The sequence below is a fragment of the Heloderma suspectum genome, chromosome 2 (genome assembly GCF_057233095.1).
Source record: "Heloderma suspectum isolate Gila_16-S chromosome 2, 16-S_ref, whole genome shotgun sequence".
Classification (NCBI taxonomy): domain Eukaryota; kingdom Metazoa; phylum Chordata; class Lepidosauria; order Squamata; family Helodermatidae; genus Heloderma; species Heloderma suspectum.
Genome location: NC_139459.1, coordinates 41351370 through 41379146, shown reverse-complemented (window position 1 = coordinate 41379146; position 27777 = coordinate 41351370). Strand labels below are relative to the sequence as shown.

Here is a 27777-nt window from a genome sequence, read left to right as displayed (position 1 = left end):
ATATTTCTGTTCACAGAAGGGCACACTTAGGTCCAACTCTCTGTATATCATATACAGATACAGATATTTTATACAACTATTTAGTACAATGTTATTATTATTTATATACTGCCATCAATGTGCACAGCACTGTACAGAGTATGGGAACAGGTCACTGCCCCAAGAAGCTCAGAATCTAGAATCTGACACAGGTGAACAACAAAGGAAAAGGATGGAAGTGGAGAAATGCTTTTCTTTCACATCCTGAAATGTAGTTGACAACCCACCCACCCCATCTGAGGCAGTTAAATATACTACTATAATCTAGAAGGAAGATTTTGTTTACGTGTGAATGCATTTGTATCTGGTTAGCTTTTAAACTAACTGGGAATTATTAACACCTGAACAAACATGATAATTATTGCCAGGTTACTAGCAATAATAACTGAATAAAGATTTCTTTTAAATAAAGAATATAAAGAAACAAAATGCATCTGGCTCTACTGAACATTGTGGAGTTTTACAGCACATTTGAATATACAAAGTACCAACATAATTCAGCCGGAGTGTAGTGTTATGCATGTACATTTAGTTCTCAAGGGCCTCTTGTGCAAACAACTCCAGCGCATGCTCTCACACACACCTCCTTCACGTGCAAGGGCTGTTTATACGTGCAAGCACAAAAGAGCATATGCAAAGTGCCAGGCTGAAGCACTTCCCCTCCTATGCAAATGGGAAGAGTAATAAACCAGGATTCCATTTGCTTGCCACCAGGATTTGTGGTTTAACAAACTAGAATTTATATTACTAAGACAGCTAAACAATCCAGGGTTAGCAACTGATCACTAGAATATATTTTAAACAATTCCTGGTTTGTACATAATGGCAAGCCAGGAATCAGGTAAAGTGAAACTGAATCCTAGTTTATTCCTTCTCCCAGTTATACAGAAGGAAGAGAGGGGAAGAGGAGTATGTGAATCCAAGGATTCACTTAGGCTTCTTTCTACTTCTGTACATAGCACTAAACCACATTTCATCATTATGTACATAAGCTATGCCGTGCAGGGCCACCCAAGACGGACAGGTCATGGCAGAGAGTTCTGACAAAATGTGGTCCACTGGAGAAGGAAATGGCAACCCACTCCAGTATTCTTGCCAAGAAAACCCCATGGAACGTATCACAAGGCTAAAAGATATGACGCCGGAAGATGAGCCCCTCAGGTCAGAAGGTGTCCAATATGCTAGTGGGGAAGAGCAGAGGGTATTTCCAAGTAGCGCCAGAAACAGTGAAGCGGCTGGGCCAAACCCGAAAGGACACTCAGCTGTGGATGTGTCTGGCGGTGAAAAGAAAATCCGATGCTGTAAAGAACAATATTGTTTAGGAACCTGGAATGTCAGATCAATGAATCAAGGTAAGCTGGAGGTGGTCAAACATGAGATGGCAAGATTGAACATCGACATCTTGGGAATCAGTGAACTAAAATGGACAGGCATGGGCGAATTTAATTCAGGTGACCATCATATCTACTATTGTGGGCAAGAATCCCTTAGAAGAAATGGAGTAGCACTCATAGTCAACAAAAGGGTGGGAAAAGCAGTACTGGGGTACAATCTTAAAAATGATAGAATGATCTCAGTACGAATCCAAGGCAAACCATTCAACATCACAGTAATTCAAGTCTATGCCCCAACCACTGAGGCCGAAGAAGCTGAGGTTGATCGGTTCTATGAAGACCTACAACAGCTTCTAGAACTAACACCAAAAAAAGATGTCCTCTTCATCATAGGGGATTGGAATGCTAAAGTAGGAAGTCAAGAAATCACCGGGATAACAGGCAGGCATGGCCTTGGTGTACAAAATGAAGCAGGACAAAAGCTAATAGAGTTTTGCCAAGAGAACATGCTGATCATAGCAAACACTCTTTTCCAACAGCACAAGAGGCGACTCTACACATGGACGTCACCAGATGGTCAATATCGAAATCAGATTGATTATGTCCTTTGCAGCCAAAGATGGAGAAGCTCTATACAGTCAGTAAAAACAAGACCTGGAGCTGACTGTGGCTCAGATCATGAGCTGCTTCTTGCAAAATTTCGGCTTAAATTGAAGAACGTCGGGAAAACCACTAAACCGTTCAGGTATGACCTAAATCATATCCCTGATGAATATACAGTGGAGGTGAGGAATAGATTTCAGGGATTAGACCTGATAGACAGAGTGCCTGAGGAACTATGGACGGAGGTCCGTAACATTGTTCAGGAGGCAGCAACGAAATCCATCCCAAAGCAAAAGAAATGCAAGAAAGCAAAGTGGCTGTCTGATGAGGCTTTACAAGTAGCTGAGGAAAGAAGGGAAGCGAAAAGCAAGGGAGAAAGGGGAAGATATATCCAACTGAATGCAGAGTTCCAGAGAATAGCAAGGAGAGACAAGAAGGCCTTCTTAAATGAACAATGCAAAGAAATCGAGGAAAACAACAGAATGGGAAAGACTAGAGATCTCTTCAAGAAAATTGGAGATCTCAAGGGAACGTTTTGTGCAAAGACGGGCATGATAAAGGACAAAGAAGGCAGGGACCTAACAGAAGCAGATGAGATTAAGAAGAGGTGGCAAGAATACACAGAAGAACTATACAGGAAAGATCTGAATGTCCCTGATAGCCATGATAGTGCGGTCACTGAACTTGAGCCGGACATCCTCGAGAGTGAAGTCAAGTGGGCCTTAGGAAGCATTAGTAACAACAAAGCTAGCGGAGATGACAGTATTCCATCCGAGCTATTTAAAATCCTAAAAGATGATGCTGTTAAAGTGCTATCACTTCCTGGCATATAGAAGGGGAAGAAATGGAAGCAGTGACAGATTTTACTTTCTTGGGCTCCAAGATCACCACAGACGGTGACTGTAGCCATGAAATTAAAAGACGCTTGCTCCTTGGGAGGAAAGCTATGGCCAACCTAGACAGCATAGTAAGAAGCAGAGACATCACCTTGCCGACAAAGGTCCGTCTAATCAAAGCTATGGTTTTCCCAGTAGTAATGTATGGCTGTGAGAGCTGGACTATAAGGAAGGCTGAGCGCCGAAGAATTGATGCTTTCGAACTGTGGTGCTGGAGAAGACTCTTACGAGTCCCCTGGACTGCAAGGAGGTCAAATCAGTCCATCCTAAAGGAAATCAACCCTGACTGCTCATTGGAAGGACAGATAATGAAGCTGAAGCTCCAATATTTTGGCCACCTAATGCGAAGAGAAAACTCCCTGGAAAAGACCCTGATGCTGGGAAAGACTGAAGGCAAAAGGAGAAGGGGACGGCAGAGGATGAGATGGCTAGATAGCATCACCGATGCAATGAATATGAACCTGAGCACGCTCCGGGAGAGAGCGCAGGACAGGAAGGCCTGGCGTGCTATGGTCCATGGGGTCACGAAGAGTCGGACACGACTGAACGACTGAACAACAACAAACTCAACATCAGGGTGACTATAACTGTAGAAGGAAAGGCTCACATGTAGCCTGAATCTCTAAATGGAAACATCCAAAAGGTGTTGTAACAGGATTTTAAAGTGCTCTCTAAAACAATAGGGTACAGATAGGTTGAAAATATATCTTTGACCACTCTGCCAAGCTCCTCTGCATAAACCTTACATGCTCTCCCCTGTCTTCATGGGATTCTTTTTATGACAGTCAATGATCTAGAAAGTCTAGGACTTTCAATCTGCCCAGAACATACACGTACTACGAGTGCAGAAAAGAGTAAAGAACTAAAGAGTTCTAGATTCACGTCACCCTTTTTTTAGGGCAGCAGCTACAGAAAACTTAGGAGCCTGGAAAACGTAGTGAGGCGGAGGAGGATTAAAACAGAAGGTCTTCATACAATCATACCTGGAAAATCTGCCTGAAAAATATTGATATTGTAGAAAAGTGCTGGGAAGGATTTGGGGAGCAAGTGATGGGCTGTTGTTGTTTTTTAAATGTGGACGGATAGGGTAGAGAGGGAAGAAATTAGCAGGTGCAGGTATACAAGAGAAATGGATTTCAAAAGATAGCAGATGCCAAAGAAAAGCTCGATCTGTGACAGCCTTTCCGTCAGTCTGTTTTGAGAGAGATGATTGTGTAAGTGTACATTCTGCCTGTGTGGTAATGCTTTTAACAGTACGTTTTTATCATCATCATTAATTTTAAACCAATGGACTGCAAAAGAAGAGCTCTGCATTAGGGGACTTGGTGGGAGGGGCAGTTACAGAAAAGAGGCTTTGAATACCCACCCCCTGCTCAAGGACATTTCCCTATGGGGGAGGAGCAGGCAACTTGTGGCCCTCCAGATATTGCTGGCCTATACATCAGGCCTAAGCGGCACAGGCAATGATGGCGGATGATGGGACTTGCAGGCCAACAACAACCGGAGGGCCATAAATTGGCCACCCCTGTCATTCGGAACCTCCAAGGCCAGCTCTCGTGGGCGTGATCCACCTTCCTTGAACCTAGTCGACTCAGCCACTCTTGTTCCTCCCGCGTCAGACGCCGAACATTAATTACTGCCCGGGACTCCGGGATCCACCCCCCACCCAGGGGACGGAAGGACCCATAGCCGGGAGATGTGGGGGGGGGGAGAGGCTTATTCGCAGCCTGACGCCGACAGCGGCGGCTTCCAGGATCTTCGCCGCGCTAGTGCTGGCACGGCTGGCCGGCGCCGCCCCCTCCATCAGGGCGCGAGGCCTCCTCTCGCACCTCGCCCTGCCCGGAGTGAAGGGGAAGGAGGGAGGCCGCCCCCGCGCGCTTCCTCATTCGCTCACTCACAGTTGAGGGTCGAGCCCTTTGCCCGCGATCTCGGCCTCGCGCACGCGGGACCCGCTTATTCCGAAGCTGGCGCCACTAGCCGGGGCTAACACACCGTGCCGCGGCAACGCGGCGCAGCCTACTGACGTCATCGCGACCCTCCTCCCTCCGCTACTTCCGCGCGCTCGCGCCCGCCCCGTCCCTTTGCGGCCGCGCAAGAATGTTTCCAAGTCGCCATGGTAACGCGGAGGCCTTGTCACACCTCTCCCGCTAACGCAAGCGCCTGCGGAAGAGAGATGGCGCGGGTGGGGAAGTGTCCTCGGGGAGAGGGAAACGTCCTTACACAGAAGTTTGGCGCCTCTCCGGCCTTTTATAAATGTCTTTGTGGGAGAGCCATAACCACTTTCCATTTTTTACTGTGTGTCACCCAAATAATGCCTCTCTCCAGCACCAGTGTTTTAAGAGGCATCCCTTTGGACCAATTTCTCCTGAGCGACACTTTAAAAAAAAATTAAAAAAAATCCTACGGTCTAGGGGACTTTTAGGGCGCAATCCTGCGCATGTTGAGGCAGAAAAACGTCCTGCAACTCCCAGCATTCCCCCAGCTCAGCTAAGCTGGCTGGGGGTTGTAGGGCGTTTTTCTGTCTAAACATGCATAGGATTGCGCCCTAAAAGTTCCCTAGACCGTGTATACCGGCCGTCCCCAACCTGGGGCCCTCCAGACGTGTTGGACCACAACTCCCAGCATCCCCCAGCCAGGGGATGGAGGCTTGCTAGGCGATGCTGGGAGTTGTGGTCCAACACCTCTAAGGGGCCCCAGGTTGGGGACGGCCGGTATACTATGGACACGCCGCTTTGTTCGAGGTGCTTTTCGGGAGTTGTAGTCCTAAAGTAGTTTTCACTGTACTCTACGAGTGAGTAGAAAAACTACTTGTCCCGGCAGCCCGCGCGCGAGCAGGACGATCCGCGGCGGTGAGAGAAGCAGCGTATGGTGAGATTGGGGTCGCCCAAGCGCTACCATGCCGAAAATGAAGGCGAAGCGGCGTTCTCAGCAGCAGCGCCGAGAAGGAAAAGGACCAGGACCAGGTGGGGATCTCGGTATGGTGAGGATATTTCGCGGCTGGGGAGGACAGGCTCCAGTGGAGATCCAGGAACTGATTTCCCCCCTTCCGGACTCCTGATCCTGCCACATGGAGCCGGTGTGGTTGAAAGCAGTGTCAGACATGGACCAGAGTTCAAATGCTCGCTCAGCTATGCTTGGCCCAGGGATACCATCTCCCAGTCTAGCTTGCCTCGTAAAGCTGTTGTGAGTATCAAATGGGGTAACCTCAGCCTTGAGTTCCTTGGAGGAAAGGTGGTATTAAAAATGTAGAGAATAAAAACAGAGGGAGCCAGTGTGGCGCAGGGCTTACATGTTGGACTGAAGGGATGCCAGTTCAAAAAACCCATTCGACCATGAAGTGCAGAGGGTGACTTGGGCCAATCATCATCTCTGAGCCTAGCCTACCTCACAGTGTTGTTGTGAGGATAAAAGGGAGACTACGTACACCACCTTAAGCTCTTTGGAGGATGGGTAAAGTAAAAATATAATTAGTAAGCGGGGCTGCCACTTGTCCCAGGCAGGGCTCCTGTGTTGCTTGCTTGACAGGCAGGAATCCAACAGTATTTGATAGTATCAAAGCAGTTAGAGTGGTTCCCACCGCCACACTTTCCATTCCATTCATATGAAGGTGCTATATATTGACCCAGACCATTGGTCCATCTAGACCAGAGGTGGGCAACTGGTTGTCCTTCAGATGTATTGGTCTACAACTCCCACCAGCCCTAGCCAGTATAGCCAATGGTGAGGCATCATGGGAATTTTAGGCCAAAACATCTGGAAGACCACAAGTTGCCCACTTCTACTTGGCCAATCTACTCTGGCAGAGGCTCTTCAAGGCCTCGGGCAGAGGCCTTTCCCAGTTCTACTACCTGACATCCTTAATTGTTGCTTCTGGTATAGATGCTGGAAAATGCATCCTCTGCCATTGCTTTATGCCATCATACCATATATTGTTTCTCTCCAGGTCTCTTCACTTACTCTTGTTCCCTATTTGCTTACTCTAACAGTACTTTAATCAGTAGATGAGAGAGGAAGGTGGGACCCATGAAGGAATGTGGCAGGACAGTGTGCAGCAGGGCAAATCTCTCCTGATGCATCCATATTGTTCAAGATAGGTAGGGTTGCAATCCAAAGAATCTGTGATGCAAATGTTGAAGGGAAAGTTTGCCCTGGGTTTTGCAAAATAGAGAAAGGGGGGTGGAGAGACTTGGATCCTTAAACATTGACTAATCCATTATACGTTGTAGGTTAGAGCCTAATTCATCTTGCCTCTAGTGCAATAGGCTCTTCCTTGCAAAAGCTGGTGCTTCAGTTAACAGCACAGTCCTATGGTTGTTTACTCAGAACTTGAGTTCAGTGGGACTTTTTTCCGGGCAAGTATGTAGAAGATAACAGACTGAATTAGATTTGAGGATGCTGCAAGCTTCAGTCCTTTTTGGTGTAACAGATTAACACTAGATTACTAGCAATCCAAACTGCACACAATAGAAGTATACCATTGCCCATTGTTTGTAGGGTGCCAGATTCTGGTTTGGGTGTATTAGATAAGGTATCATCCCATGACTGAAGCCCTACATGAAGAGCCGTCCAGTCCTAGGCACAAGGTAGTTTCATGTAATTAACTCTTATTTTTGTGCTTCTGCTATTTTGCCTTTACTAATAGGTATCAGGTTCAACACTGGACTTGGTCAACATATTTTGAAAAATCCCCTCATTGTTAACAGCATTATAGAAAAGGTAGGTGATAATCACAATCACATAAGGTATAAGAAGAATTTTGTCTTTAAAGACAAATGAGTGTAAAACTGGTTATATCTAAGGCTGCAGTCCTATACCCACTTAACTGGAAGCAAGTCCCATTGAAAATTGATTTACTTCTGAGTAGACATGTCTAGGATTGTACTGTGAAACGCTAAGGGTGCAATCCTATGCATGTTTAGACAGAAAAAGCTCCTACGATTCCCAACATTCCCCAGCCAGCATCCTTAGGGTGCAATCTTGTGAAGATAGTCAGCAGCCTTTGAACTCGGAGGCTGCCAAGTATCCAATGCAGGGCGCCCTGCATTTCTGCTAGACCAGCAATTTCACTCATCTAGCAATGGCGCTTCGGAGGGGGAGGGAAGGAGGCTGGGGTGGCCATAGGAAATGTCATATGGCCAATGCCCCAGTCTCCTCCCCTCTCCACCACTGGGAACGCCCTCTTTTCCGGTCTCTGCACCCCATTTCCGAGCATAGAAGCATAGCCAGAACCACACTGGCTGGGAAAGGGAAGGGGCAGGGAGTGCGGTTTCTGGACCCCAAGGTCGGAGCCCTGTTTCCGACCTTGGAGCCCAGAAACTGAACAATCGTATATCCCCCCAGATGCTGTCTAGCAGCATAAGATTGCTCTGTAACACTTACTACAAGAAAGGTGAGATAATGAGAGGACAGAATTAATAGTATCAATGAAAGGTAAATGAAGATATAGAAATACAGCCTTAACATTATTAAGTTAAAAACATTCAATTTAAATAGTCTCCATGATTTGTATGTCTGGTATTAGAAGCTGCTGTATCAGAAATAGTAAGTGAAATGGCATGCAGTCTCTGGGCATATTTTATATTTGGATCCTGACTAGGATTTAGAAATGTATTCTGCTTTAGCACCTAATGTACTACCTTAATATACTATACTGAGATCAACTCTTAGTAGATTCTTCCAAGCGCTAGCTTATTTTTTTAACCAATTTTTCATGTACTCCAATTTTATTCATTTTTAGGCATCCTTATACCCTACAGATGTTGTTCTAGAAGTTGGTCCTGGCACTGGTAACATGACAGTAAAAATGTTAGAAAAGGTGAAAAAGGTAAACATCTGCTAAGATGTAATAAACATGATTTTCTCTTTTTGTTCATGCTTTGCTGCAGGGAGAGGTAGGAAGGGATGAATAAAATCATTCAAACGTTGATCAGATGGGAGATGAGGAGGACTAAGGGAAAACATCAGCTTCTTTCCACTCCCTGCCCTCCCAAAAAATAATGCACTTTTTTTCCCAGCCTGTTTCTGCATGAAAATATCTCTAGGTTATGGCCCAAATCTTTTAGCAAACCAAAACAATGTTTCTGAGCACACTGCTGCCACATAGACTCAACATTTCCTTCTTATTTACAGTTCTTCCAGCAAGAAGGCACACTGTTTATAAATACTGAATAATCATTGTGTCATTAGATACTTAACATACTTGCTTTAAACATGCTTTACTTTAAAAAGTTATAAGTTGAAGTCGAAGTCTGGGCAACATTGATGGAGTCCACCAATGAAACAGCATCCGCCAGTGGAGCAGATTCCCCCTGCTCCCTATAGCCGCCCTGGGCTTGCCCCCTCCAGAGAAGATTTGGCAGGCACAGGGCTGCAGTGGGGGATGAGAAGATGGGAAAGTTCCATCACACAAGCTGACTCATGCTACACTGTATGTAGCTTTCCTGTCTCCAAGATACTATTTGTTCCATCCATATTTATTGATTTACTATATTGCCTAATAGCCAAAACTCTGTGGGTGAATCACAGAAGTTAAAAACCAAAAATACAGCATGATAAAATATAAACCTTTTAAAAGTTTAAACCAGAATAAAACCAAAGTAAAAAAACATAGCCAACAGCTGTGTAAAGATCTACAACATATATTTCTAACAAAAAATTGTGGTTGCTTCTGTAAAGCCCTGCAGTGGTGGTTCTGATACGATAGTACTGCTTTCTCTCTTGCTCGCTTTTTCTCTTTCTTTGGTTATTTTTGACTTTTAACTGGCTTAAACTTACCCTAGCCATTTTACGGTGGGAGTTGGACACATATAACATCACTGAACAAACACAAAGCTAGAAGAATTTCTGTAATACATTTGGTACTTACTGCTGAAATAGATGTTTGATCATAATTCTAAATTGATATATAGTCATTCTTGGATTCCTTATATATGAAGCGCATACAAAGCCATTTGTTTCTTATTGTCTCTCAGGTGATCGCTTGTGAGCTTGACATAAAGCTTGCTGGTGAACTTCAGAAGAGAGTCCAGGGCACGTAAGTGCTTATAATGGAAAAAGTGCTACAGTGTTCTTAGTCTAGAATCTTGCTTGGAAATGTTTTAATGAGAGAATGTTGTTTTTATTCCAGGCCCTTGGCTAACAAACTTGAAATAAAGATTGGAGATGTGTTGAAAAGTGACCTACCATTCTTTGATACTTGTGTGGCTAACTTGCCTTATCAAGTAAGGGCAAAACAAACCTGTTGAAAAGTAAGACCAAATAACATCTGGTTTACAGTAATAAATTGCATGGGAAATTAACACTTTTTGTTTGTTTGTTTCAGATTTCTTCTCCCTTTGTTTTTAAGCTACTGCTGCATCGGCCTTTCTTCAGGTATGTAGAAAAATATATGGTATCTAATAAATTTTAGGTGCTTTTACAAATAACAAAGTAGGGGTACTGTATTAGGATCATCAGATGTGTGATCTAGAAAACAGATTATTTGCAATATGTTAAGGTAACTTGCTAAAAACACTTGATATTTCACATTGGAAGTCATTATTAATACATTTAAGTTTCAAGTTGTGTGTCTGTTTTTGGATCAAGGCTCTCCTAAAAGCAGTTGCTTACTATTCCTGAAATATAAAGGACCCTTTGTCATTTTGCATCTCCCCGAGAAGTCTGATGTTTGGAGACCAAGGGTTGTTGACAAAACCTCTTATTTTGCCATCTTCCCCATGCAAATTTTCATTTAATTTCATCTGCAAATCTTTATAGTCATTTAAGGGCTTCTCCTTAGTCTCTCTGATAATACTATTTGGGGACAATATAAAAACAAAGATCAGTTTCGGTATACAGGTTTCTCAGAAGAGAAATTTAGATATTTGATACAAGGTGCATACTTGTATTAGTAATTAACAAATGTAAATCTCTAATAGCAGCAAAAGAAGCATAAGACTAACACCTGAGAGGCAAGGCCAAATGAATCTCTGTCTTCAGCAGTATTCAATCTTAGGTGTTGACATTTTATTGTCATGAGCTGCCCCAAACATAGTGAGGAAACAGTAAGCGAGTGAATGAATAAATAAAATGGCTTGAAATAGCATACAAGAATTTATCAGAATTTATATTGCATTTAATATTGACTATATCCTCAATAGTGTCTTCTTATTTGTGCATCTATTGGATATCCATAGCGCTCTAGAAGTAAAATAGTAAACTGCTCTGGGCCATATGGGAAAATAATGGGCAAATCAATAAAAAATGATGAACAAATATTGACCTGGTTTGCACATAACGACAACCCAGAGTAGTAGTTGAGCATGGGTTATTATTGAATCGTGGGTTGTCATTACGTGCGAACTGTGCACTATGGTTTAACTATAGGTTGTTAACCACGAACAACCCAGAATTCACAGCACAATAATAAAACATTGATTCTCTTCCTGAGCTGTTTGTGGTTAACAACCCATAGTTAAACCATAGTGCAGGGTTCACACATAATGACAATCCACGATTCAGTGGCAACCTATACTCTGCAAGTTGCTGACCTTTCTAGAAAGAACCTGCTTCAAAGCAGTATGACTCAAACGTGTATCTCATTTTTAATTTCCAGGTGTGCAGTACTCATGTTTCAAAGAGAATTTGCTCTCCGCTTGGTTGCAAAACCAGGTTCTCTTCTATACTGCAGGCTCTCAGTTAATACTCAGTTATTAGCCCATGTTGATCATCTGATGAAAGTAAGTAAAAAAAATAGGTAGCTAAAATGGGGTTCTGGAATTTCGGATCAAAGCTAGGGGAAAGCAAGTTCCTAATGAGATGCAAATATGTTTTTGTTTGAGAGTTAACTTTATGATGGTTAACAGGTAGGAAAAAACAATTTTAAACCACCACCCAAAGTTGAATCCAGTGTTGTGAGGATAGAACCAAAGAACCCTCCGCCGCCAATCAACTTTCAGGTGAGACTCATCAATGTTGACAATAAAATCCATGAAAGCAGCTTATACAATTAGTGTGGCAAAGTCCCTAGAGTTTGTGATCTTGTTCTATATATCCTTCCCAAGGTGATATAAACTAGCCTTTCCCAACTTGCTGCCCTCCAGGTGTGTTGGACTACAGTGCCCATCATCCCTAACCACCTTGGCTGATTTCATCACCATTCATGGTGATTTGGGAGCGGGAGCGGGGGGCGGGTGGAGTTCTAAAAGCTGAATGTGGCTTTCCATGGAAGGGCCTTTCCTAAGACGTTAAATATTTTTTTAATGGAGTAGTACTCTAGCAGCATGTAGAAGATAAAAAAACACACATAGAAAATACTCAAATTGACAAATGAGAAAGAGGCAGAGGTTGGGGTGCTCAAGAGGTGGAGAAGGGAGTAGGCTTATTGGGGAGCAGATGCTCTGTGAACTCTCCTCTGCAAATTTTTACAGGGAAATGTGCACTACTTAAATAAAGTGTCTTGTGTATTTATTTAGGAGTGGGATGGTCTGCTAAGGATAGTCTTCGTCAGGAAAAACAAGACACTAGCTGCGGTTTTTAAGTAAGTAAATCATATCACAGGAAATGTTCAGTTTACAGATATGCAGTGAATACTGTGGACAGCTGGCACTGGGTAAAGTGTTATATTCCTGGACCTTGGAGGAAGTGTGTGTGTGCTCCATGAACCAGGTTCTTTATGAAGCATGAAGACAGAAGGCTTCATTGCTAAGAGCTGTCCTGAACTAAAAGGGAAATGGAGAAGGTGGTGGACCTGACTTCTAAACACCTGCTTCAACACCAGTCATTCCTGTAGATAGGAGCAGAGACCTTGTCCAGTGAACATTAAGATTAATTGGAAAGCAATCAGGGTTTCACATGGAACATAAGAAGAGCCGTGCTGGATCAGACCAAGAGTCAGTCTAGTCCAGCATTCTGTTCACACAGTGGCCAAACAACTGTTGACCAGGAACCCACAAGCAGGACATTAGCGCAACGGCACCCTCCCACCCATGTTCCCCAGTAACTGGTGTACATAGGCTCACTGCCTCTGGTACTGGAGGTAGCACATGGCCATCAGGACTAGCAGCCATCGATAGCCTTCTCCTCCGTGTATTTGTCCGCCCCCCTTTTAAGACATCCAAATCACTACATCCTGTGGTAGCGAATCACTACATCCTGTGGTAGCGAATTCCATTATTTAACTATGTGCTGTGTGAAGAAGGACTTCCTTTTATTTGTCCTGAATCTCCTACCAATCAGCTTCATCAGATGACCCCAGGTTCTAGTATTTTGAGAGAGGGAGAAAAATGTCTCCCTATCCACATTCTCCACACCATGCATAGTTTTGTACACCTCTATCATGCCTCCCCTTGCCCTCCTTTTTTCCAAGCTAAACAATCCCAGCTGTTGTAACCTTCTCTCATAGGGGAGATGCTCCAGCTTCTTGATCATTTTAGCTGCCCTTTTCTGCACTTTTTTCAGCTCTACAATATCTTTGTTTAGGTGTGGTGACCAGAACTGTACACAGTATTCCAAGTGTGGTTGCACCATACATTTGTATAGGGACAGTATGATTTTGGCAGTTTTATTCTCAGTTCCTTTTCTAATTATGCCTAACATGGAGTTTTCCTTTTTTACAGCAGCCGCACAGTGGGCTGACATCTTCACTGAGCTGTCCACCACAACCCCAAGATCTTTTTCTTGGTTGGTCACTGCTAGCTCAGATCCCATCCGGTTATACTTGAAATTGGGATTTTTTTGCCCCAACATGCATCATTTTACACTTGCTTACACTGAACCGCATTTGCCATTTAGATGCTCATTCTCCCAGTTTGGAGAGATCCTTTTGGAGCTCTTCACAATCCCTTTTTGTTTTAACCACCCTAAATAATTTGGTGTCATCTGCAGACTTGGCCACTTCATTGCTCACTCCTAATTCCAAATCATTTATGAACAGGTTGAAAAGAATTGGTCCTAATACAGATCCCTGTGGGACCCCACTATTTACTTCCCTCCATTGGGAGAATTTACCATTTATTCCTACTCTCTGCTTTCTGTTCTTTAACCAGTTACTGGTCCATAAGAGGATCTGTCCACTTATTCCATTACTGCTAAGTTTGCTCAGGAGTCTTTGGTGAGGGTCTTTGTTTACTTGGACTTCCAAAAGGCTTTTGACAATGTGTACCGGATCACCCCTGTCTACATGTTTATCGACACTCTCAATAACTCTAAAACGTTAGTGAGACAGGACTTACCTTTATGGAAGCCATGTTGATTTTCAGCAGCGCTTATCCTTCTATATGCTTACTAATTTATCTTTAATAATGCCTTCAACCAATTTACCTGGAACAAATGTTAAGCTAATGGGCCTGTAATTTCCCGGAGCCCCTCTGGATGCCTTTTTGAAAATTGGTGCTATATTGGCCATCTTCCAGTCCTCTGATATAGAGGCTGATCTTAGGGACACATTGCATATTTTGGTTAGAAGATCAGCAACTTCATATTTCAATTCTTTGAGAACTCTAGGATGAATACCATCTGGGCCCAGTGATTTATTTGCTTTCAGTTTATCAATAAAGTTGAGAACTTCATCTTTTGTCTCCACTATTTGCCTCAGTTCCTCAGACTCCCTTCCTGAAAACATCAGTTCAGGTACAGGTATCTGTCCTATATCTTCTGCAGTGAAGACAGATGAAAATAATTCATTCAGCTTCCCTGCAATCTCCTTGTCCTCTTTCAGTACTCCTTTAACTCCATTGTCATCCAGTGGTCCAACTGCCTCCCTAGCTGGTTTTCTGCTTCTGATATATTTAAAGAATTCTTTATTGTTGGCCTTGATGTTGTTAGTGATATGCTGTTAGTGATCAAACCACTTCCACGAGCTCCCCCTCCCTCCAGAGGCACATCCTCTGTGCGAGAGGATATTTGTTCGTCTTCTGAGGAATGGGTCCCTTCTAAAGGATCATTTCCCTCTTCCTCAGAACTGTAAGCTAGAGAAGCTTCTGATTGTACTTCTATGATTGCTACAGTCAGGGCCAGAAATATTGGAACAAGGATAACTGTTTTGGCAGTTGGCCTGTGTACACCACCAAATTGAAGTTGAAAGAAACACACCCAGATGGGAGCGAAGTCAGGACTTTCAGCTGTAATTCAAGGGGTTTGACAAAAGCGGGGCACTACCCATTTAGGAAGTACAGCCAATGGCATACACACATCCCCATCGTTGGTGGCTCATAAGTAATGGAAAGAATGGCTGACAAGCGGCTGCATGGCCAGATGTGGCCTGTTTCCTGGGTGCCCCATGACCAAGCAAGCAGATAAAAGGCCTGGAGGTGGTTCTGAGTGTTACATTTGCATTTGGTAGCTGTTCACTGGAACTCCCAACATGAGGTCCAAAGAGGTGTCTATGCAAGTGAAGGAGGCCATCATTAGGCTGAGGAAACAAAATAAACCCATCAGAGAGATAGCAAAAACTGTGGGAGTGGCCAACACAACAGTTTGGAACATCCTGAAAAAGAAGGAATTAACTGGCAAGCTCAGCAACAGGCCTGGCAGACCACAGAAGATAACTAAAGTGGATGACTGCAGAATTCTGCTCATGGTGAAGAGGAACCCTTTCACAACATCTAGCCAGGTCAAGAACACTCTTGAGGAGGTAGGCATGTCATTGTCAACATCTACAGTCAAGAGACAGCTTTATGAATGTAAATACAGAGGCTTCACAACAAGGTGCAAACCACTGGTAACGCTCAAGAACAGACAGGCCAGATTAGCCTTTGCCAGCAAACACCTAAAAAAGCCTGCCCAGTTCTGGAATAAGATTCTTTGGACTGATGAAACCAAGATTAACTTGTACCAGAATGATGGGAAGAGAAAAGTATGGAGAAGGAAAGGAACAACTCATGATCCAAAGCAGACCACATCTTGTGTCAAACATGTTATGGCATGGGCATGTATGGCTGCCAATGGAACCGGGCCACTGGTGTTTATTGATGACCTGACTGCTGATAAAAGCAGCAGGATGAATTCTGAAGTGTATAGGGCTATACTTTCTGCTCAGATTCAGCCAAATGCTGCCAAACTGATAGGACACCGCTTCATATTGCAGATGGATAATGACCCCAAACATACAGCAAAAGCTACCCCAGAGTTTCTCAAGGCAAAGAAGTGGGATGTTCTTCAATGGCCAAGTCAATCACCTGATCTCAACCCAACAGAGCGTGCTTTTCACTTACTGAAGAAAAGAGTGAAGGCAGAAAGACCCACAAACAACCAGCAGCTGAAGGCAGCTGCAGTAAAGGCCTGGCAAAGCATCTCAAGGGGAGAAACTCAGCATTTGGTCATGTCCATGGGTTCCGGACTTCAGGCAGTCATTGACTGCCAAGGATTTTCATCCAGGTATTAAAGGCGATCCTTAAGTTTGAAATGATGTTGGTTTGTTCCATTACTTATGAGCCACCAACAATGGGGGGGGGGGGTATGCCACTGGCTGTACTTCCTGAATGGTTAGTGCCCCACTTTTGTCAAACCTCTTGAATTACAGCTGGAAGTCCTGACTTCGCTCCCATCTGGGTGTGTTTCCTTTCAACTTCAACATGGTGTTGCACAGAGGCCAACTGCCAAAACAGTTATCCTTGTTCCAATATTTCTGGCCCTGACTGTATGTTCTCTGGTTCTTTGGTTCTTCTAGCATGGAAAGCAGTGAGGACAGGCACTGACCCAGTTGGCATATCACAACTAAGGGTTAAACAACCCATAAGTAGTCATGGTGCACTGGAGCGCACTGCCTCCCGTGTTTGTTGCTTCCGTTTTACATCTGACTTTGTAAACAACCCAGGAATGCCCTGTCCCTGCATTCATTTTACTTTAGATGCAAAAATTTCAGGATGCGAAGGACCTTGTGCATGCTCAGTATCCCCGACAGCCTCTTTGAAATCACACATGACTGACAAGACCCCAGTTAGTGAAATGTTCTAAGGAAGTTAATACCACCTGCATGCGTACAGGTTTTTGACATCCTTGTTGTATAAAAAGATTATAAAGAATTATTGTTGCTGTTTTAGATCCTTCAGAAAGTTTAGCCATGTTAATCAAGCACATGATGGACAGGTAGAAAATTAACACAGTGACTGCAGAAAATCCCTTGTGATTGGATGCTGCCAGTATTATTTAGATGTATATGCCTTCTCCGAAGGTACAGAAATAATCACTCAGGGTGGGGAGGATACATTTGCAAAGGAAGGAATTCACGTTCACACTTTTGCCAAAGAAAAGAAAAGGCCCATGTAGCTATGTGTAACCTTCCTTATTTTTACTTATTTCAGTTCAAGTGCCGTGAAACATCTGCTGGAACAGAATTATCGAATTCACTGTTCACAAAATAACTTGGTAAACCTTTCAGTGGTTCTTTGGGGTGGGGGAGGTTGGTTTTTTTAAACAACCTTCATATAATCATTGTTGCCTTGCCCCTGATTTGATATGTGCCACATAAATCTTCTGCTTTGTGCTTTATGTTGACAGGAGATTCCTGAAAATTTCAATATTGGAAATTTCATACATGGAATCCTAAGAGACACTGGTTACTCAGAAAAACGTGCACGAGTAATGGATATTGATGATTTCATCAGGTGAAACCAAATGCATTCCTTTCAAGCTTAAGTGCTTTGCATGCTCTGTTTTAAATAGCAGTATCTTGTTTTCAGAATGAAAGCAACAATAGGTGTGGGGATTCTTCATGGTATGTTAGATGCCACTGCATTTTGCCCTCTTTGCAATGTGTTATCACTTCCTGGTATGCCCCTTATAGTTTACTGAGGCAGACTACGTAACCACATGCATGATGTCAGAGGGAATGCTGTCAAGTCCACACCCAATCCCAATGTGCTCATTGTACATACTAAGGTGTAGGAAGATAGCTTTGAGGATTGTGCTTACTCCTCTGCCACATTAGCTGTAGGAGAGACAGGATGGTGTTTTCCTCTCACAGGCCAAGGTCTGTTAAGAGGCAGGGAGATGAAATGGTGTGTTTTGCCAAGTCATCAAACTGGTGCCTGTACAGTGGTACCCTCCTTGGGAAGCTGCTGAGGGATGTTATTGTGATGTAGGCACATGATTGGGGTTGGGGGCAGAGGAGGAGGGGAATGATACCATCACCCAGGAGTTACTGTGGTGCATCACCATTACAGGAAAGTAGCACTACTGTTTTGGTGATACCATGATGTACTGCACTGTTTGAAGGGGTGTTGTCAAGATATAGTGCCGTGCCTGGTGGGAATGCAGTACTGTTGCCAGGGAATTCTGTTGGAGGCACTGTGCATGTTCCTGTTTATATACTGTTGGTAGTTTGTGCTGCTGACAGTGTGTAGGAATGGTCGCCATCTTGCTCTCACCCTAGAATTGGGTTCCATTGATTTCAATGGAGGAAGGAATAAGCATGTGTTCTCTCCCAGGCTTCACACAGAAGCTAGACATTGTGAATGTTTCCTTCCTGCATCTGAAGTCTTAAAAAGCCAATATTCTAAATCTTCCCAATTGCTTAAATCAGGGGTAGGAAACATGTGCCCCTCCAGATGTTGATGGACTGCAACTCCCATCAGCCCTAGCCAGCAGAGTCAAGGAGGGATGACGGGAGTTGCAGTCTAACATCTGGAGGGCCACACTGAAGACCTGTTCCTGGCTTTAGTTGTCCCACTACCAGCTCTTGCACAACATTGCTAGTTTGAAGAGGGGAGCTGACAGCTATACCCAGTGATTTAGCTTCTGAGGGTAGCTGTGCAGGAAAAGAGCGTGTAGTGGTGGAACTAGAGGTTTTAGGGTTATTGGGTCCAAGACTTCAGAAGCAGGGCAAAGCTGCTCAGAATTGTTTTCTTCAAGCAGAACCATGGGGGTGGGAGCTTGTTCCTCCTGCATTGGAAACTAGAGATAAAAGAGCCTGGGAAGTGGCATCCATTATGCCACATGAAGTACAAGCATAATGAGAACTGAATATTTTCATCTTTCAGCGTTCTGCATGGCTTCAATGCAAAAGGCATCCACTTTTCCTGAAGGGCAAAATAAGATGGAAGATAACTTGAACAGCAACGTTTTACAAGGATGAACTGAGCTATGTAAATAAAAATGGTATTAGAATTTCACTCAGGATGAGTGTAAGCTACTCTGGCCTTGTACTTCCAGCTGTTTGGAATAACCCAATTATGTCAAATGAGTTCATAAGCATAGAAGCCAACCACCACCATGGTTTTGTCCAACCCTCTGCTCCTTTTGGTTCTTTAGGAGGACGTGTATGATACAGAGTGTAAACCTCAGTAGCCATTGTTAAGGGTCTCCTGAAATGCACTTATTTTTCCTGTTGCATTGGCTTCGCCACAGTAACCACCAGCTCCCAACAAGAGACATCTAAAGCAAGAATATCTGTGTCATGCTTGATGTTACAAGCCATTGTTACATTTAAAGAATTAATGGCTCCGAGATGGGAGCCAGGTTTTCCCAGTTGCCAAACCTGATTGTTTATGGAATTACTGTTATTGCCAGATAAATTGCCTTGGTCTTATACTGTGCATTGCAATAATTATTCTTTTGTATCAGACTATAATAATCAAAACTCTACAGCTTTCTCCATCATACTATTTCAAGCCATGGGAGCAAACTACCATTGTCTACAAAATTTTTCAAATGAAAGCTATGAGTAGTGTTCCATACCGCATTCATTCCACCATGTACAGCAGCCTTCCCCAGCCTGATGCCCTCCAGACTACAGCTCCCAGCATTCCTGACCATTGGCCATGTTGGCTAGGGTTGATGAAAGTTGAAGTCCAAAACATCTAGAGGGCTCCAGGTCGGAGCAGGCTGCTATACAGTTATGCTCCTTCCCCTCTTCAAAGAGCAGACGTATGCAGACTGTATTTGTTCCTTATCATATACAATATTTCTGTCCCTCTGTTATGATACAACAGCAAATAAGTGAGTTCCTTATCACATCTTCAAGGTGAAAGACATCATAGGATTTTAGCTGATGCTGGTGCCTAAATGGAAAAAGGGAAAGTAGGGTCCAGGAAAAGCTGCACCTTTAGAAATTTCTGTATGTTAGGTTACTATGAATAGCACAGGAGGAGGTAATGGTTGAAAATTGGTGACCCCTCTCCTTAAAAAAATTTCGACCCAAGTAAAATGGCAGCAAGACCAACATATAATTTGAGTATATCTGTATTTCACATTTCTATTCATGATCAGAAGCTACAGGTGCCTTAAATGAGTGCAAGTTAAAATAACTCTCTACAGTCAATTAAAACTAATCAGCACTATAGTCAGCAGAATGAATAGTTGGCAACCCAATTTAAGAGTCAGTCGGACCATGCATGCCAAAATAATATTTTAGTCTGGTGTCTAAATCTGATCACCTGTGGCAGAAAGCTCTACAACCTCAATGAAGAAGACTCCATCCTGCATTCCTGGTGGCTAGACCTCTGATGGTGGGACATGGAGCAGCACCTCTGCTCAAGACCCAATGGACAGGCAAAGAGGATCGTGTGGGAGAGGGTTCTGTGTCATATAGGCCTTTAAAGGTAATAATGAGCATTTTGAATTAGGCTTGGAAACAAACCAGAAACCAGTGCAACTGGAATAGCAGTTGAGTTCCATTCTCCCAAAACCTGGCACTGATTAAGTTTAGTTGCTGCATTTTGGAGCAGCTGATGTTTCTCAACACTTTTTCAAAGGCAATCTTCTCAAACAGATTACACTACTCCAGAGTTGATCCAATGAAGGCGTATGTGATCATAGCCTAGGGATGTATGACAAATTTGTTCAGTTCATTTTTGATCAGGAGTTTACCTAGCTTACACATTCTGGACTGATTACAGACTTAGACGCAATCTGTGATCGAAGTCCGTACATTTCCAAGCTTCAAATGTGATTGTGGGGGGACACACGCACGTGCCTCCCAAAATGCATTCAACAGTATGAATACATTTAAAAAATGAGTACATTTAAAAAATGTGCACTATTGATGCATGCATTTGGTAAATGCGCACAAAAATAAGCACGGATTTTCATGCAAAAAGAATGAAAAAGATCTTGCAATCTGATATGGACACAATTCAGATGGCACTTCAAAATGGAATTCAGGGAACTTTGGCAAGCTCATGTTTTGCTGATTTGCACATCCCTATCATAGCCTACTCCTCCTTTAGGAATGGCTGCAGCTGTTGCATCAACCTAAGCTTGGCAAAAGCATTTTGGCCACACCCACACACTGGCCAGTGCAGAGCACTCCCAAGCTGTGAAATTGATTTGTTATGGAAACTGTAGCCTTGATTGAAAAGAAGCACCTATCTTGTCAAGAGGTGGATGTCTCCATATTTCAGAGTGGTTGAGTTCTGAAACCAGTGTCTAGGATTGCACTTCATATGGTTGCTTACTAGCCCATCTCTCTAGCTTACACACACAGACACACGCCCTTGTCATCACCATACCCCAAATCTATAGATGATCTACTCCAGTGGGTTCAGGTAGATGTAAATTAGCACATGGAAGAAAATTAAGAACTGTAGGGTTTCCCTTACATAGTAGGTTCCTAGCATCCGCTTTTGTGACCTGCCATTTGAAAAGGAACAGGACCACTTCAAAACACTGCTCCCCAGTCTTATTGCAGCTAGGTTGCCCAGGTTACCATAGGTGGTACTGAACATTTGCTGAGAGGTTCAGCAGAATCAACAGGGACACGCGCACCCTTGCAGTATAGACTGTGCATCAAACTATCAAGGCAACTGCAATTCAAATAAATCCAGATATACCTGAAGTTGACTTACCCAGACTATTCATCTAGGACAGCAGGGTCTAAAGAGGGTTCCTTGATTAATGGTTTTGCCACTGCTTTCTTCAATATCAATGGCGTGCCATCTCTTAAGGTAGCGTTTTAACAGTTTTACTCAGGAACACCAGCTCACCTTAATTATCCAGGAAGGACAGGAGTTGAGTGCACAAGAAGCCAGCTTCACATTTAAAAGAAGTCTGTCTACATCAGCCTTCTTCAGCCTGGTGCCCTCCAGATGCATCAGAATGTTGGCTGGGGTGATGGGAATTGTTGTCTGACACATATGGAGGGTACCAAGTTGAGGAAGGCTGGTCTACACAAACTGAACAGGACAAACAGCTGCCAAAGGTACATCTACTGGTACCATCCTCAATGTGGAGTCAGGTTCAAAATGGACATGAGTGACTTCAATGGTTCCAGTCTTTTGAGAACATAATATTGAAACCATCTGAGCAGTCACAATCCCACACAATCTGAACAGAAGTCATAAGTACTGATATAACAAGGGCTTGTCTTGGAAGGGATTGACAGTATCTTCTCAATCATGGGGCTGCAAGTAATTTCTGGAGAACCCCACCATTTAAGGCATATGGAAGATACTTTGTTTTAACTAACCATTATGTCCTGGATATTAATCACTAACCCTTTCTATAGATCTCAAGCAGTAACATGGTCCATGGTCAGTAGGTGAATGTGCACAATCACTCTGCTGGAGTTTCTTACATGAAGTGTCAAAAGCTTCGGTTTGGTAGAATATGGGTGTCTCAGTCTAAACCAGATGCAACCAAGCTCTTTCAGGTTCATAATACAGAGTTTGAATATGCAGTTAAGTGAAAGTAGATACAGCCTCAAGAAGTTATATACGTGTGAGTTTTAGAAATGAGGCAGGTTTGTGTAGCTAAACCATTATAGATCATACATTGTGTTTCCTTTTATTCTTGAGGAGAAACAAGAATAAAATACTTATTTGTGGAGAAGCTGCACTTGTGAAGATCATGGCACCACGAACATTTCGTAATCATCCACAACTGCATTAAATTAAAATGGCCAATTGTATTCCAAGAATTGACTATCCATAGGGATGTTTCTACTATGTGGATAAAATGCCAAAGTAAAAAAGGGAATATTAATACCTGCTACATGGCAAGAGATAACTGCCCATGTGGAAAGCACATTTAACTCATGAATATGTTATTCCAGTGAACTGAATGTGTCATTCCTTCTAGAGGCCAAAGTAGGCTTCCCCTGTATATCCCCACACATTAAAGCAAGAGCCAGTCAATTGCTGCCAGGCAGATCTACTTGTTTAGGCACAGATGGGGTAGGAAAAAAGTTTGTACCTCTCCTAACAGTTAACTATCGGTGCTGCCTAAAGCCAGCTGGAGAGTAATATATTTTTAGGCACATTCTTTTCCATACAGACTTTCTAGCTTTCATGTTTACTATTCAAGTACTAACAGTACTGTAAAAGATCATGTCAGCCCAATATGTATAAATTAAAAGCCAAGACAGTTGTCACAGAAATACTTTTAGTTTGGTGTAAGGCAAATTTGGATAGTATGGGGTATATAAAGATCTCCCATACATCTGTTCTCAAGTATCTTGACAGCAGACATCTCAGTTCAGATGGATGTGGCTAGAAAATAACGCATTTTACAGAGGGTTATGTAGAAGTAAAATTCTCATTTCTAATTTATATTTCATAAATTTATTAAACACACTGTGTAAAATCTACATTGTTGTTGTTTCAGTTTTCATGTTTACAGATAGGTGCTTTGTCACCATGATATGGCAAAGGACTTCCACAGCCTACCTTCCTATGGGAATTGTGTTGAATACTGAGAAACAGTGGCTCATTTAAGCTCTCTTCTCATTGTTTTCCCTTTATTTCCCTCAGCCACAGCACAGATGGGCTTATGTTCCAGAAACAAACTGTGAAACAGTTCCAAGGAATGTCTCTTGTTGCTATGAACACCTGGACTCTATTTTGGGAACAGGGAGAACTCCTAGAGAGGTCTAAAATCCTTCTGACAAAAAAAAAAAAAACATAAAAGGGTAATTTCTTTTGGATATCAATTTGCAAAAATAATTGAAGTGCCACCATCTTAAAAAGTGCTGGATACACAGTGCCATTTGTGAAGGTTTCAGGCATCATTGTGGAATTTCTTCAGCATCAGACAAGTTTTGTGGAGTTTATTGTGCAAATCCTCAAATGGTACAAATCCACCCCACTTTTCAGCTGATGGCACTGTACAAATGGAAAATATGCATTAGCTACTTTCTTTTAAAGCAACAGTACTAACTACCTGCAAACTACAGTTAATGCACATGTAAACTGTCATGCATCAGAAGCCAATTTTAGTAGTATGAGAAAGGGTTATTTTGGTATCCTATTCCTTAGATACCTCTCTTACCTATAGGCAGAGATCAGATTGCACCTTTATTCTGACATCACACCAGCACACATACTGTATATCTGTATTATCCTAAGATACAACTCTTTCATAATCAATTACCTTTTATTATACATCCACTAATTTATAGTTTTGTACTTTACAAAGATGATGTTAGAGACTCTTTATGGTATTGAAATAAATCATGATTCCAGATTTTTACAGGGGAAAAATGGAATACCTTACTGTCAATCCACACTGACAGATTTTTTAATTCCAGGTCAATGATATGGCACATACTGTGAAATGAAGAACTAGTCATGAAAAAAACACACAAAACCCAACACACATTAAAATGTACACACAGTAAAAGTAATTTACATTGACAAATAAGGAATGTCATTTATTAAGGCTGTGCTTTAGAGAGGACTAGGGTCAAGTCGCCTTGGTCAAGGCACAGAACAGGAAGAGGTGAGCACAGCTGTCTAAGAAGAAGAGGTATATACAATCACTGATGAGGTGGGCATGCATGCAAATACAAAACTGCACAGCTGTTCTTTGCAACAAAACTTGACATAAGTGAAACAAAATACTGTGAAGTTTTTACAAGTCCACCTTTTTACTTCATTATTTTAAAAAAATTGGCAAATATTTCCAAAACATAAAAGATTCACAATTTGAGTAAGTTAAAACATTTGAAACAAAAGTGCTTCCCAGCTCCAAAACCTGCCTGGTTGTGCTATCTGGTCTAGAAGCATTTTGCAGACATCTTAGGAGTGTTCCACACAACTGAAATGTCAGCCAGGAGAAGAAGAAACATGACATTTCGACAGACACTTCAAAAGTTTTAGATCTTTCAAGTAGTTGACTTCTTACAGCTTCATTTCCAACCAACTGCATGGTACAACAATGAAGGCTCAGGCATTCTTTAGCAGCAGAAGTTTGCCTCAAAGGGCACGTGGTCTCTTCGGATTGATTTGTTTACTGGCCTGTTCTTCCTCTTGTAGTGCTGTGCGGAAGGATTTCACTTTATCTTAAAAACAAAAAAGGGAAACCATTACTAAAAAAATAATTTCGGCATGGCTTTGTATCCAGGCCTTGATCCAATGGCTGCATTCAGGCATCATAGGCACAAGTGCTGTGAGCCTTGGGCTCCTGTGCTCCCCGTTCCTCCTGCAGCAGGACCCAAGGAGGAAATCGGAAGCTTCTGCTTCCGATTTAGATTAACCATAGTTTAGCTTTATGTCTGAATCCTTAATTATAACTATGGCTAGTGAAACAAACCAGCTTCATACACCATAGTCTGAAGTTGGCTTGTCTTCATTAATGATAGTTTGTCAGGTTTGGACACAGCAAACTAGTCAACATAAAACGGAAATGAAAGCTTCTGAGCTCACAGCTGTACCATAACGGGAAGGTGGTGTGCACAAGCCCAATGCTGGCCAATGCATCCCTTTCTCACCACATTGAACTATAGTTCAGTATGACATTCCAATGCAGCCAGTGGATTGAACATTGCTGTAATCTGCCTTGACTATGCCAAGCAGAAAAGCAATTCATACATTTATATATAAATATATATATTAGAAATACAGAGTTGTCATCATGCAACACACAGAAGGCAATGGTGGCAAGGCCACTTTGGACTAAGAAACCACTGGGAACCGAGTGTCCCATTTTGACAACCATGTTTTAAGTAGGGTACAAACAAACCAGCGAAGGACTGGAGAATTATATCAAAGAGGGAAAAGAATGGCATGCTCTTCCAACTGTTTTGTGGATGCCTGAAAAAAAAAAGGCTGACGCCTGAAGAAGAGATGTTCATAGGAACCAATTATGAAATGAAAGGCAGCAATAGATGCAAACTGAAGGAATTTATTCACTGGAGATTTGAAAAGGAACTAAGTGAGAGTGTTTGTTTGAAAGCAGTCAAAAGAAAGGCGGCCAAGAAGCATACCTAACTGAAATCCAATATGCCGTGCCATCCTTTAATCCTGCAGTGGTAATCAAATTGTGATCACAGTATTATTACAAATCAAAACCCTTAAATCTGTAGTTCCGCAGGTTTAGTTTACATACCACTGTACGTTTGTCAATCTTGATATGATTTTCTCCCCCTACTAAAACTATGGTCTTTATTATTATTATCATGGTGAAAGATGGGGGAAGGGGAGAAGAGAACATAGCAACTTTTAGCTCTTTCCAACTAAATTCTAAAAACAAGCCAGTTGTCACTTTTGTCAAATTCTCAAGTAACACAAAAAGCTTTTCTAAAGAGGTATAAAAGCCTACCTCTAAGTTCAGTCAAAATATAAATTTTTTGTTCTAGGATTGCTTCAAGCTGCGTAGCATATGAATCCACATCATAGTCTACTTCTTCTGTCATTTCCAGGAGAGCCTTTTCATCTTCTAGCCACCTAATAGATTCCTAATAAGATCAAAAAGAGAGAGAGAGAGAGAGAGAATACAACAACCAATTTGAAAGAAGACCAAGTAATGGGTACAAACCTGAAGTTTTGCTGCTCTCGAGTTTATCAGATCCTTTCAGACAGAGGACAGTTAAAACTGAAGCAGGACTGATTTTACTGAGATAGTAAAACAGTTTTTAAAAGATTCCTATGTTGATGTTCTACTGGGTTAACATGCCCTAAATGAAGTCCTCAAAACCTCTTTCGGCTCAGTATTGTTTGTCTGTGGCTATGCCTTGCAGTTCCAGGTTTTCCACCATACCACAAAATACTTAGCAACTGTTAGAGAACTTTTTGATAAACCCAAATTGAGGGTGGGGGGGGTTGGGAGGTAGTGCTTCAGAAGCACAAGCCCCCCCCCCCCCCCTGGTTTTATGAGGTTCTTTGGATCCTTGGATTACCCCAGTGTTTCACATTATATTTACCTGGAAGACAGCTCTGTGGTCTTCTACTACTTGCTCTTCCATTTCCACCATCTGTGACACAGCTTCATGGAAAGTGAACAACTGTGGTGAAACTTCCTCCTCCTTTTCAAAACAATGAAATACACTATAATTCTACACGCCAAAAAACTTTTTGAAACTTAAGTTAAAGGAAACCAGTATTTTGAAGAAAGAAATAACAGAGAGTATTCTGAAACAGGTTACCTGTTATCAACTTAAGAGACATACCAGATTAGATCTATAGCTACTAGCGGTGATAGTGCAAAATAGAAAGGCCCGGTTCAATCTCAATCCACCTTCGTTTATGGGCAGCACAGATTACCAGTGCTGGGAACGGCAATCAGAAGATGGCTATGTCCATCTGACCCTGTTCGTAAGGTTCCCAAAGGTACCTGACTGGTCACTCTTGGAGACCAAATGCTGGGCCAAATGGACCTTTGAAGTGATTCTTATGTTCTTATTAGGAAATGCTATTCAAATTTATCCCTTCCAATGCAAGGAGCCCAGTCCTGTTTCGGGATATACATCAATTAAGAAAAACAAAAGCAATTCAGTTGAGAAAAACACTCAGGAAAAGAAAAACACAGCAGAACACTTTTACAGTATCCAGCGCTACCCACATGCTAGTGGGATCCATTGCTACTGCAACAAGAAGCTAGTGGATCCTGAAACAAACTGATGAGCAGAAACATTCACTTCCAGAATGGAGCAGGTCAGCAGAGCGCACAGAAGGGAGCTCCACTGACCTGTCCTGTTCCAGAAACAAGCGTTTCCACTCATTTTCAGGGTTGCTTTAGGAAGCTCTACTGGCAGGCGCAGCAGAAACAGCAGGAGT

The 27777-nt window shown here is 42.6% G+C and overlaps 3 protein-coding genes across 11 annotated transcripts in view; 1 reads left to right on the top strand and 2 right to left on the bottom strand.

The window, feature by feature from the left end:
* The window catches only part of IPO11 (importin 11), a 149337-nt gene extending 144409 nt beyond the window's left edge, over window positions 1-4928 (bottom strand). For 6 of the 7 annotated variants that reach the window (XM_084833304.1, XM_084833305.1, XM_084833306.1 and 3 more), the window contains exon 1: window positions 4771-4899. The gene's annotated coding sequence lies outside the window, so the exon portion shown is untranslated. Of the gene's footprint in view, window positions 1-4770 lie in introns of all 7 variants that reach the window. The other variant, XM_084833303.1, reaches the window with a different exon arrangement.
* Window positions 4929-5697: 769 nt separating this feature from the next.
* Window positions 5698-20086, top strand: DIMT1 (DIM1 rRNA methyltransferase and ribosome maturation factor). The gene is made up of 12 exons (XM_084833315.1): window positions 5698-5835; window positions 7515-7588; window positions 8610-8696; window positions 9844-9905; window positions 9999-10092; window positions 10194-10243; window positions 11466-11589; window positions 11716-11808; window positions 12325-12389; window positions 17152-17215; window positions 17348-17454; window positions 18829-20086. The coding sequence occupies exons 1-12, from the start codon at window positions 5769-5771 to the stop codon at window positions 18869-18871; spliced, it is 930 nt and encodes a 309-aa protein (XP_084689441.1). The 5' UTR covers window positions 5698-5768; the 3' UTR covers window positions 18872-20086.
* A 3070-nt stretch (window positions 20087-23156) lies between these two features.
* The window catches only part of KIF2A (kinesin family member 2A), a 71477-nt gene continuing 66856 nt past the window's right edge, over window positions 23157-27777 (bottom strand). For 2 of the 3 annotated variants that reach the window (XM_084833310.1, XM_084833311.1), the window contains exons 18-20: window positions 26925-27026; window positions 26324-26459; window positions 23157-25064 (exon numbers count right to left, since the gene is read on the bottom strand). In XM_084833310.1, coding sequence (XP_084689436.1) covers window positions 24979-25064; window positions 26324-26459; window positions 26925-27026 — 324 coding nt within the window. In that variant the 3' untranslated portion in view covers window positions 23157-24978. The remainder of the gene's footprint in view (window positions 25065-26323; window positions 26460-26924; window positions 27027-27777) is intronic. The other variant, XM_084833312.1, reaches the window with a different exon arrangement.